The following is a 12,405-nucleotide window of genomic DNA, read 5'->3' as shown; positions in this document are numbered from 1 at the left end:
TCAAAATATTCCCACATGTGCAGTTGCAGTATGCCATCCATAGGTCACCCTATCCCCAGCTCTGGGACTGGCAGCCAGTGGTGAACAAAGACCTTTCTTATGCTGCTTTCTGGCCACTCCTGAGCCAAACCCCAGTTGCTCACCTGGCACAGACAAGTTCCAGCTGCCTATACAAAACCAGAAAGGGAGCTCCTGTGTAGCTATAGGATAGGATGTGGTAAAATTTGTGTTGGATTCATACTGAAAATGCAATTATAAGTACGAACTTGACAGAGAAGGCACTGCAGCCCAGGCTTTGACACAGACAGAGCCTTAGCAGCCATGTCCTCAGGCTGCCCTCTTACTTCTTTTGGACTTTTGCCAAGGATTTCACTGTACTGGAAGCCTGAAAGGCAAGAAAAATTCCCTTTGCCCCTCCTCATCCCACTCCCCCTTAATAGAACCAAGAATTTTTACCACAACCATTTCACAAAACAGCAAACAAGCAGTGTCAGAGCACCGTGCTTTATAATCAAATCTCAGTTGCTTTCTTTTATGCTTCTTTAAAGTAAAAAAGATTTCTAAAATTGAAAATTTTCAAAGCTCAGGAAGATGAGTGAAACCACTCTGAGTTGGTTTCTGCTCTGAGCAGCAGTCGGATCAGAGGCCCCTCTGAATCAAAGCTATTCTACAATCCTATAGGCTGGAGTGCAGCAGGAAAGACATTTACATAAAGAGAGAAATAACAGTTGTACTTGGATAAAAGCTGGGAAAAAAATACAGCTACCTACATAAAAGCATTTACACAGCTTTGACTGGCTCATGCGGTGCAGGTCAGAGATCTAACAAGCCCACGCAACCATTCTTCATTACATCCTTCGACAGCATATGAGTTTCTGCTTCAAAACCGATTATTATTGATTTCCTTTGATCAGGTGAAACATATGGCTATCAAAAGAAAAGGGCGAATGGACAGAGGAAGGAAAGAGTATCTGCACCTCGAACAGGTATGAGGCTACATGAGTTTGTCTCTCTGTATTTATATGTGTGGTTTTTATACTTAAAAAAATGGCATTCATTTTACTCGCAGGTTTGTTGAGGGCTGTTTCTCAGGCTTTGCTCATTTGTTTTGCACAGTGTGGTTAAACCATGAATCAGGCTGTTGACCTACGCCTAAACTGCAGGTCAAACTGTTTGGCAGGAGAGCATAATTTGCCTTCATTGCGCATATGGCCACTCTTTAAGGTCAATACAGAGAGCTGCCCTTTGGTCCTCAGCTGCAGTAACCGGGCTGGTCTGGGCTCCCTGCGCGGGCCAGACGCCTTCACGGACCCTCCAGCAGCACACCCTGTCTTTGGATAAGCTGTGAGCAACACACAAATCACCAGGGAAATTTACTTACTCTGGTCCCTACTTACTTCATCGCTTTATACACAAAGTCCTGATGCCTTTGCAGTCACCATGTGCAGTGGCTGAGCATCTGTCCCTGCTGGCATCCCACTGGTGAACAAGGCAGAGGCAGAGACCTCGCACACCCCAGTGCTAGCGGTATAAAACAGAGCCTAAAGCCAGAGCAGCTATCTATGTGACATGTACAGAGCGGGCCTGAAACTGTCAGCTAACAAAATGATTTCAGGTATAAACTTACGCCCTGGACAAAGGGCAGCAAAAGAAGCTGTGTCAAAAAATGAAAGTTTCTTAAACAAATAAACCTCCAATCACCTACCAGAGGAACCCAGTATGTGTAAAGTGCACCAAGCCTCATTTCGACGACAAATTGAGAGCAGGCCAAAAGCAAGAAGTAAAGGTTGAAGAAGTATTTGAACTGGTTAAATAACACCTAACAAAAAAGAAAAAAAGAGAAGAGAGGTCAATAACAGAATTTAGATGTTATACAAACTGAACTAACGGTCTAAAACATTTTTGCTTGCTTCTCCAGTACCCACGTGCTCACTTAGGGCAGTCTTACAGTACTCCTGGAAACTCTTTTCAAAGATCAACCTACTCTGCCTGTTGGATAACATCGCCATGCAGCTAGGCCTAAGTCTTTAACACAAATAAGTCATTTGTTTTGGTTTTAAACTTCTGACTATCTCCACTCTACAAAGGGACGCTCAGAGCAAACAGCAACGTCACTAGATACAGGATTTTGTTTGCAAAAATCATGCTGTAGACATTAGGAGAAGCCAGCGAACTCAGAAAACTTGGCTTGTTTTAACTCAACCAGTCAGCGAGCAATTTCTGACATTAAAAGTGGGTAGAATCAGACTTGTTTCTGCTGCTGCTACCAGAAGTGCAGGATGGACAATTCTCCTCCAATCCTGGGAGGCATGGACGCGAGGAGCTGCTGCCCGCCCCACACAAGCAGGCTGCTCCCCCAGCAGCAGCAGGGCGAGAGGCACCAGTGCCCCCCAGCTTCACCCCTCCAGATGTGGGGCTGTTCTGCTGCGGCCCAGGCAGCCAGCAGGCGGCCCAGCAAACACAAACTAGACAGCACTCATTCGCTTCAGTGCTCATCTACAGCACTCAAACTGGGCACAGTGCTGGGGCAGGATGACAAGAAGCAACTTGCTTCACACTTACCCCAGGGAGAAACGTAAAAAAGTTGTATTTCTGGTTGTTGATAACATTGCGAGGGTATCTCTGGTCTCTCTTCTCCGGATGGCCAAGCCAAACAGTGCGAGGCCGTGGGTCTCTTCTCCCACAGCATCTTAAGCACTCACAGCACCTATGGGAGGAACATCTGATTTTAAATCAAGAAGTTCTTTAAGCACGATTCTCACACACACACCAGGCCCTCTCCACCAGCCAGGCCAAACAGCTGAGGACCTGCCATCAGCCACCTCGCATCTGCCACAGTTTTCCACCACGTTAAACCCCCTCTAAAGCAGGAGCCTGCCTCCTCACCAGCCACCAGGCCACTTCTACAAACTTATCTTTGTCTTACTAAGGAAACTAAAGAGAAAACCTTCCTTCCGCACACGATTGTGTACAATACCCACTTCACAAAAGCTGTTCACAACACAGGGCAAACAGTAAAGTTGGTGTGAAACACTCAAATTCACAAACTTTACATCAGCAATATATTTTATTGGCTTGATATCTTCTAATTGGGAGCTCTCTTTTTTCTTTGCAGATGAAGAGCTAAGATAAATAGTCATCCCAAGAGCAACTTGTCTCTCAACTAAGTTTGAATGGAGAACAGATTAAATGGTGATGTTTGTAACTGTAATAAAAAATAAAACGGTTTATAGAAAAAAAAAATCTTTTTTTCTATTCCATGAAGGAGGAAATCACACAAGATTAGCCCAGATCTCATGCTTTAACTACGGTGAACTCAGAATGATAGAAATGCAAACAAGAGGCTTTGCTCACAGGAACAAGGCTGGTATTCACAGCTCTGTCAGGATGTACGGTGGGAGCTGCTCAGCCCTTCCAGCCATCTGAAACCAGTTACCTTTGTTTATTCTGTAGGTTGGGCCTCTTTTAGGGATTCTACTCAACAGCAAAAGGAGCTAGGTGCCTACATCTGAATATTTACAATAGGACAAAGCTTGAACAGCGTCCTACTGTAGTTTGATAGATATTTTACTTGCGCTGTTGATTTTTACAATGCGATATTCACCAAAATGCTCCAAAGAAATTTCCAAACATCTGGGCAGATTGTCAAGCCAATATCTAAACCTCCAAAAGAGACTTCCAGACAATTTAAGTTCAAAAATGTATAACAATATTTAATCTAGAATGCACAAGAAAACAGCGAGTGAACCCTACGAGGTAAGCAGAACATTTACCTTTAGAAGAGTGCTCCACCCAGCTGTTTACATACAATTACACCGCTGTCAATCTAGAAGGAAGTTAATAACAAGCACTGCAAAACCACTTACAACTGCTCCTTCCTGAAGGACGCTGCAACCTCCAATGCTGACAACACCTCTGAAGGGAGGGAAGTGCAATGTAACTTCTCAAAAGTGAAACAACCCAAAATTTAGCACGTGCTCTGCAATCAAAGCCACAACCTCCTAGAGTGTTTCCCCCCCCCCCAGAGATACTTGGTGCTGTAGGAATTTTAAGGTACAAACAACATGTTACTATAAGGTTTGAGAATCAATCCAAAAATAACAGTTCTAAGTACAGACACGAAGGCCATGGGAGAATCTGCCGTGCAAAGTCACAGGTTTGTGAAATTCCTGCCCTGCTACAGTCACAGCTTTCGCAATATCCTGAATTACAGGGAAAGCAAACCTAAAACCTAATTGGACAAACAAAGGAAAAACTTCCTGCTCAGCAAGTTCTTGAAGGCGAGTATCAGAAGTATCAATGCTCGAATTAAGAATATCCAGCATTTCTACCACAAGAGTCTCCTACACAGCCTTTTAACACATGGTTTCTATGCAACATAAAGGAAGTTGTCCAAAAAAAAAAAAAAAAACCAAGCACACAACCTCCAACCAGAGAAATGATACCAGCAGTACCACAGCCAGCAGTAACCACGCCGCAGAGCTGGGAATCCCACCAGTCACCGCCCCGAGCAGCGCCGAGCTGGAAACATGTGCAGGGCCAAGAGCCTGGATGACAAAGGCTGATCTTTATCTCATATACAGCCAAGAAGATTCCCAAAGAGAATGTTTTTAATTTAAAATGGCCTGGTGCATTGGTAGAAATGGAGCTCTTGGTATGAACACAGACATCTCTCAAGCACGGAACGATGTCTTCGCCAGAAAGACCCAAGTGTCTTCGTTGTATTTATTTCAACTCTTTGAGGATGTCATTAATGAAGAATACATATCTAAGCTCACAGTTCTGGTCGAAAATCCTCCGCACGCCGCCTGCAGTCTTCACAGGGCACCTTACACAAACAGGAGCAGCCGCAGCAGCACTCAGTGCTTCACAGAGCAGTGGCAGGTTCCACCAGCCACCCTGGGTCAGCGCAGGCAGGGTGACTTCACTACCTGACCCTTTTTGCATTACACCGCCCATGCTGCACACCACTCATTACCGTTACTGCCCACGTGCAGCCTCACAGGCACCGAGAACGTGCACGGAACCGGGGCAGCCACGTTCTGGGTGCACCCTCTTGGGCTGCAGCGCTACATGTCAGAGTCGGGACACACACCGACAAGGATGGCAAACCTTTACAAACATGAAAAAATATACAAAGACAGCTTAAATGAAGAAGTTTCTATCGTGTTGTGTTATTCGCATTCTAAATCACAACTTGACAAACCAGAAAAGCCCAAACTCAGAAATCACCCTAAATGACAATCATCCAGAAGCATCTCTCCTGCTGTGAACTGCAGCCCAAACTCTGAGTCCTATAGGTGGTGCGGCTCTTCACCCACACAGGGACCGAAACAAACAGGAGCTGCTGAAGGTCACAAGGGCTCACTGTGTACTTACAGGGAGTACTACAAAAATGCATTCTCAGTGATGATGCAAGCAGCAGTAATAGGACAGACTGACTGTCAGATGCGCGGTAAACAGCCACCACCAAGAAGCAGTTCTTATTTATAAATGCAGCACGTTGGACAGAGAAACATTTTAGAGAGAAAATGAAAAAAGCTTATGAAAGCATAACAGAACTAATGGAAAGTGTCACATTTTCCTAAAATTGGAGTAGATTTAGTCCAATCAGTGCTGAAGCTCATCCACATATTTACTCATTCCGACAACAACAATTCCATTTCTCAGATGACATTCCCGTATTTCTCACAGGTGACACTGTTAAGGACCCGCAACCTACAAACCAGCCTCCTACATATCGGTATTTTAAAAGCATATAAACAATTTTCTACTGATATTACAAACAAATGAACCAAGCCAAACCAGGCAGGCACGCTCTCCCTGCCCTGCAGCCCCGCGCTCCCCCCAGCCGTGCAGCGGGTGCAGGGAAGCTGTGTCCCGGCAGCGCCGGCCCAGCCCTGGCACACCCACGCGCAGGCAGGCGGTGGCCAGGAGCTCCCGTCTCCCTCTGTTGACTTTGAAATGGAATTTGCCATTTTAAGCAGACCCACAGAGCATACACACACGGACTGTAAAGCTCCTCCTCCCCAGTCTCATTCCCTGTCCTCCCTCCCGCGTTCCTGGATCAAGGCCGCTTTACATTGCAGAGGCAGCGTGAGCACAGTAGCTCGCTGGTTTCAAAAAAAGCCTTGCAGGATTGCAGACTGAGACCATAAGCTATTTAGGGAAAAACTCGTGTCATGCACTGAATAGAGTGCCAGGGTGCTTCGGGAGCTTGCTGCTCACATCCCGTCAGCGCTCAGCCCTGGGAAGCTGGGACTCCCATGCCATGCCACCAACAGTCCACCGCTTTGTGCCATCCTCCCCTCCCTGCAGGCACACGTCTCAGGGTGGTTTTCAAGGTGCTGCAAGGCCTCTGCACAAATATGGCTGAATTCATGGAGTACAGTTGCAAAGCACAGAGCGCACCAGTCTTCAGCAACAGCCAGGAAGATCCACATGAAAGTTATGCTCATGAACAGATAACCGCTACTCCCATTGGTTTATCAAGCACATTCTTTCTCTCTTTGACACAGATCTCAGCTGTCTGGACCATTATTCATCTTTGCAAGGCTACTGTGCGAGTTCCTCCCCGGCTGCTCTTCAAAGCACGCTACAGGCTGAGGCTGTAATCAAAGCAGCACTGAGATGACACCTGCCCCTCGCTGCCTGTATGAGAATAAGGTATGGGAATTGGGCATTTATTCCTTTTTTTTGCTAAGATTTCTATGAAGTCACCCAGTCCATGAAATGAAATCTGTTTCTCACTCCAGAAGACACCAAGCCAGCAAAATCTGTCTGAGAACTTGCCCCCACTGGGGAAAGAGCCAAACACGCTAAAAACCACAGTGAGGTTATGTTAAAATGAAGCCTTTCACGGCTCGGTTACCAGCAGGTTTTCATATGTGTAAACAAAGATGACTTGCAAGTGCCTTTGTTTGTGTTTTTCTCGGAGGAAACAGAAGAAAGAAAGTCTTGATGACGGCTTGGGGCTCCCAGGACTCCATCCCAGACCTGACCCCAGGACCTGCCCTGGCTCGCTGGCTGATTCTTCCTGCAGTTGCTAATAATACTTTGGATTTGCTCCACCTCCGTGCTTTGCTACCCACACCATCATTTGATTGAATTACAGCCTAATATTCATCAAAACAAGACGTAAGTTCCCAGGAAGCAATCACATACCCAAACAGAAAACCCAAAGCCAAGTTACTCAGACTGCCATTAAGAAAAATCTCACGTAATCATCCTTCACAACTTGATGCCGCCAGCATTTCTTGATGGCACAGAAGCATCATCTCTGTGTCTGCTGACCAGGTGAGGTCCTCTGCCACTGACCTGCAGCTCAGGTTAGGTGGAGGTTACTTCTGTCAGCCACTACCAACCACGTCACAGTAGAGGTGTGCTGGAGATCAGAACGCTTTCTGACAAAAAACGATTCAAGAAGCTTTGAGAAATTTCTCTGGCTGCCGCTGCCTCTTCTCTCTGAGCCCTTTCAATCACATCACTGAATTTAATGCCGTGGTGGCTGCACCCTGTGGAACCTGTCCAGCGATGCATGTCATGCAGGGGTTGGGGAGTTATGTGCTGCATCACACGTACCTCGCAGCTCAGCATAAGCTGCCACGGATGTTACTACATCAGCTCACAGAAACCGCACTGATAGTTTATTCATTATACGAACTACTCCTTATTAAGTACAATAACTTCAATTAGAGGAACCCGAATGAAGGCCATCAACCCAAACCATAACAAACAATGGAAAAATAACAATTTCCTCTTGTTCTAGCAGGCATTATTTCCTTTGAGGTTTTGCTTTATTTTGCTAGCATCACTCGCCACGCTTACAAACACCCAATCCAGGGCCAAGTTCGGCACGGCAACCTGACAGCCGGGTAACCCGGGTACCCCGTGCACACCAACCTGTCTGCACGGCAGTGCCATTTCCGACCGAAATGGCCTTAACGGCTCGTTCATCTTACTTAGCGCCCTGCCTGGAAACGCCAGCAGAACACATCTCACTGCAACATCCCGGCCTAAGGATATTGTATTGCTTTCGCTGATACAGTTAAAGAGCCGTTCAGCCGGAGACCTTTGTCACAGCCCGGCAGGCGCTGCTTCCGGCCCCGCACACGGTTCCCAGGCAGAGCCGCTCCCAGGGACCGGCCCGCAGCTCCCGGCGCTGACAGGGCTGCTGCCGGCAGCACGGCTCCGTGCCCGCTGACCCCCGCCCCGGCCTCCAGCGGCCGCGCTCGTGCCGCCCGGCGCCGCGCCGTGTGACGGGCTGCCACGCAGCAGCCGATGGCGATCAGCGCAGACCGGGCCGCGCTCTCCCCCCAGCCCCGGCTCCGCAGGGCCGCCCGGCACGATCCTTCCCAGAGCCGGGCGTGCCACGGCAATGGCGCCAGGAGCAACCTGTCAGCGGCCGCCAGCCCCGTCCTCCTCCTCCTCCTCCTCTTCCTCCTGCGGGCTCGGACCGCGGCCGAGCGCCGAGGCGGCTCTCGCCCACCGCCGCTGCCCAGGAACGACCCCCGCCCCGCACAGGCCCCGAGCGGAGCCGCGCCGCCCCGAGCAGAACCTCGACACGGGCAGCAGCGGGGCGAGGCAGCGGAGCCCCGGCCTCGGGCAGCCGCCCCGCGGAGCGCTCACCCGCTGCGATGCTTGCTGTCCATCCGCTTCTTCTGCCGGACCGGCTGCAGCGGGATGTTGTCGGTCATGGCCGCGGCGGCCGGGGCGGAGCGGGGCGGGATGCGCTTCCCAGCAGCGCCTCGGCTCGGCTCGGCCCGGCCCGCGCCGTCTGGCGGCTCCGCCGAGGGGGCCGTGCTCCCAGCACGCAGGTGCCGCGCCCGCCCCGCCCGGTTCGCCCCGCCCCGGCTCGGTTCTGTTCTGTTCTGCGGGCGGCGCCGCTTCGGTGCCCGCAGGCGGGGTTCCGTGCTGCCGGCACCCGCTGCCCGTCCGCATCCCGCATCCCGCATCCCGCATCCCGCATCCCACCTGCCGCTTCCCCTCGGTGCCCCCCTCGCCCCAGCTCTTTTTCCCTGCCGAGCCCAGCACCCCCATACTGGCACCGCTGGCCTCCTGCATGCACGGCCTCTGTGTGCGTGGCCGCCTGGGCTTCACCGGAGCAAAAGGCCCACGACACATCCCGCATGTCCTCTGCCTTCGTCAGCTGGCACACATGGACGTGTGGAGGTGCTGCTTGTGTCTCCTGTTTACACCATCCCTCCACACGCATCATAGGACCGGGCTTCCCAGGGCAGCCCCTTGCATCGTTCTTGCTCGGTGACCATCGCCCGCACCTGGCCAAGACTTACTTTTGGGTCTGATTCAGATTTCATCTGTAAATTCAGACAGGAATTATTCCAACATTTCCATTCTGTTTCAGACTCAAAGCTTTTCTTTGCAAAGCTTTCTCCGTTCTCTCAGCCACTCCCCATAAGATCTGTGCTCCGGACCCTGCGCAGCTTCACCGCCCTTCTCTGGATGTGCTCCAGGGGCCTCAGTGACCTTCCTGGAGTGAGGGGCCCAACTCTGAGCTCAGGGTGCGGCCTCACCAGTGGCGGTACAGAGGGACGATCACCTCCTGCCCCTGCTGACCACCTCCTTCCTGTCTGAAACCACCACATCCACGCTTGTGCTCTCTACGGACGGAGGAAATGCCCAGTGCAGATAAGGATCGAATGAAACAGAGCTACGTATCCATCTCAGCATCTTCTGCTGCGGTCCTGGTCACCACAAAATCTACGCCTCTTTCTAGTGCAAGGCCAGCTTTCACTCTTCCATCTGCAGACTGTTGGCAAAATCTTTCCCTTACCAAAAAATTTGCCCAGAATCAGTCCCCAGGCAAAGAGAGCTGTGTCCTTCTACCCACGCGGCCATGCCGGGCCCGCCTGCAGTGCTGCTGCAGCTCCTTGCCTTGCCTGCACTTTGCCTTGTAGCTCATCGTTCTGCCGAGCTAAAATACCACAGTGACAGTGACCAAGAGCAGAGAATAAGTAAGCCCTAGAGTAAGTCCAAAATCTCTGTCTGTTTGACATGTTAAAGGGCACGAGGCATTCCTGTTTGAAGCACACGTTGCTTACAGAGTGCTCTCCTGCCATGTTTCATCTTGGGATTCTGGGCAAGACAAACGCATGATAAAAATGATGAATCATTATTCAGCAATGCTTCACAAGCATGTTGTGTATCGTAAGGTACAAATGATGGCATTCAAACGACCGGCTTTAAAATACCCATTGGATGCAAAATACATGTGTTCTGAAGAAACAGCACCTGTCCCAACAGCCACTACTCTGCACTCCAATCCTTCAGAGACTGTTAAACTGAAATGAAAACTGATTAGCATCATCCTAATGCTCTAATTGCATCCACAAACGCCATTTTTTGGCATATCAAATTCTGAATGGATGGAATTTTTTTTTAAGATTAAGCTTAATGTAATCTTAAGTAATGGCCAGAACTTTCCCTGTGAAAAAGAAAAAAAAAGAAATAAAAAGTAGGAAAGAAAGAAGAACATATCTTTTTATTTTTAAAGGAGAAGAAGAGCAAAGAAGAACAATTCCCATCAGGGGCTGTGGGAAGCTCTGTTTGCCCCCTTGTCCTCCCCGAGCACCAGCTCAGGTTGCACTGTGGATTACAAACGAACAATGGCAGTTGTCAGTTATTTTTTTCTGTGCAGTTGCAGCAGTCAGTGGGATATTTTGTCATGTGGACACTTCAGCAACATAATTAACAGTTGCATCAGTCTCAGGCACAACCACTGAGAATGGTTAGGTTGTGTTTCAATGCTACTTGAGCTAGGACAGGCTCATGACAAGAACCTGGCTTCTATATTGCATTTCAGCGTGATAATATCACGTTCTAATGTCTTACTTCTCAATCTGCAGTTTTTATCTGCTTAGGGGGAACACTGAAATAGAAATACCTTCTCCTACAAACATTTCAGCTTATCAAACATATTTGCTCCATTTTTCTCGTATTCAACTGCAGGATTTTTTTTTAATGAAAAAACATGTGATGATAGAATTCACTTTAAATGATAACTTAATAAAAGAAGCAAGTGGAGAACCTGAACAGGATGCTTTACTTGACCCGAACTGCCATGAGTGGTGTCACCATTGCCACGAAACCTCGGGTCCAATGCTGTGATTGCTCACATGATACCCAGAGCTTTGAGCCTTGGCTCTGTCCGTACCTTAAACAAAACTTCTTAAATATCAGTGTTATTTTCTCTGAGGTGAAAGCAGCACTGGATTTGCTGGTGTTATGTGGCTCTTGGCACCTGTGTATTTCGGGACAGAAATGTAGGCAGTCCCTTGTTCCCCAGGAGCAGATCAATGTGCGCTGTTCCTGCACGTCACCCAGCTCCGCCAGCCCCGGACTCGGTGCAGAAGCAGCGAGCTGCCCCGTGGTGCCTCGCAGCTCCAGTCCTCCAGCATGGGAGCAGAGGGATGCTCACATGGGGCCTCATCATCAGTAATAACAAATGTGGCCAATATTGAGAGAAATGAAGCAATAATAGGGATTCTGCAGCCTGCAGATGTGCTCCCACAGCATCTCAGGATTCTAACAAACGTTCGGAGCCCTCCTTGCAGGCCTCTTTTTCTACCTTGTGTTGTAATGTGTTCAAATTTCAGTTGGAAAATCCCAGTGAACAGCCCAGACTCGCCTGGAGCCCTGTGGGCTGAACTTGCTCCTCCATGTACTCCTTCCATAGCATCAGCCTTGCTATACAGAGCTCACACCTCACCTCCCCATCACAGCAGGAACGTGCTCCCTGATTTCTCAGCCTTTCATTAGCCTGATGAGAAAGAATGCCCAAAGCAAAGACTCCAGCCTCAGACTGAGAGCTTGGGTTTGTTAAATCACATGAAATAAATCTCAGAACACAACAACTGCTAACTAAAATAAGCCAATTTATTTTTCAAATTTCAAATCATGATCTATGTTTGTTTGTTTGTTTTCCCAGGTGATTAAATGAAGACCACAGCAAGCAGTGTTTATTTTCTTCCCCTCAACACTTTGTCATGGAGCCAAATCTGGAGCACTCGGCCTGCACGGCTGGCTGCCCAGGGCTGCCTGCACCAAACCTGGAATTCCTGTGTGCAGGTTTTTCATATGATGTAAGCATCTGATCATTCCAGTCCTCTTTTCTAACAGCAAATGCAAAACAAACTGCTTTACACAAATACATTTGATTCTGAATGCTTTGAGCTGCCTATGCACTGAGAAAAATACAGCAAGCCCTTACTGTAGTGGGTCCCCATGGAAGCAGCCTCCCTGCCTCATCCTTCTGCTTTTCTCCCCAGGTCTCCATTGCCCATCATGCAGCACCCCCCCCCTCCCTCACAGCCCTGCACCCGCTGCCTGTGGCACAGCTGCTCACCTATGGGCAGTGTCTTCAGAGCATCTCCCGGATCCTCGCAC

At 49.0% G+C, this 12,405-nt stretch overlaps 1 protein-coding gene across 2 annotated transcripts in view; it reads right to left on the bottom strand.

Annotated features, from left to right (window-relative positions):
• ATP9A (ATPase phospholipid transporting 9A (putative)) overlaps nt 1-8,793 on the bottom strand; it is a 54,190-nt gene extending 45,397 nt beyond the window's left edge. For both annotated transcript variants that reach the window (XM_021416255.1, XM_021416256.1), the window contains exons 1-3: nt 8,629-8,793; nt 2,563-2,707; nt 1,706-1,819 (exon numbers count right to left, since the gene is read on the bottom strand). In XM_021416255.1, the coding sequence (XP_021271930.1) occupies nt 1,706-1,819; nt 2,563-2,707; nt 8,629-8,696 (327 nt within the window). In that variant the 5' untranslated portion in view covers nt 8,697-8,793. The remainder of the gene's footprint in view (nt 1-1,705; nt 1,820-2,562; nt 2,708-8,628) is intronic.

This window comes from Numida meleagris, chromosome 19 (assembly GCF_002078875.1).
Source record: "Numida meleagris isolate 19003 breed g44 Domestic line chromosome 19, NumMel1.0, whole genome shotgun sequence".
In the NCBI taxonomy this organism is placed as follows: Eukaryota; Metazoa; Chordata; class Aves; order Galliformes; family Numididae; genus Numida; species Numida meleagris.
Note: the sequence above shows the minus strand (reverse complement) of the source record. Positions and strands in the feature narration are given on the sequence as shown.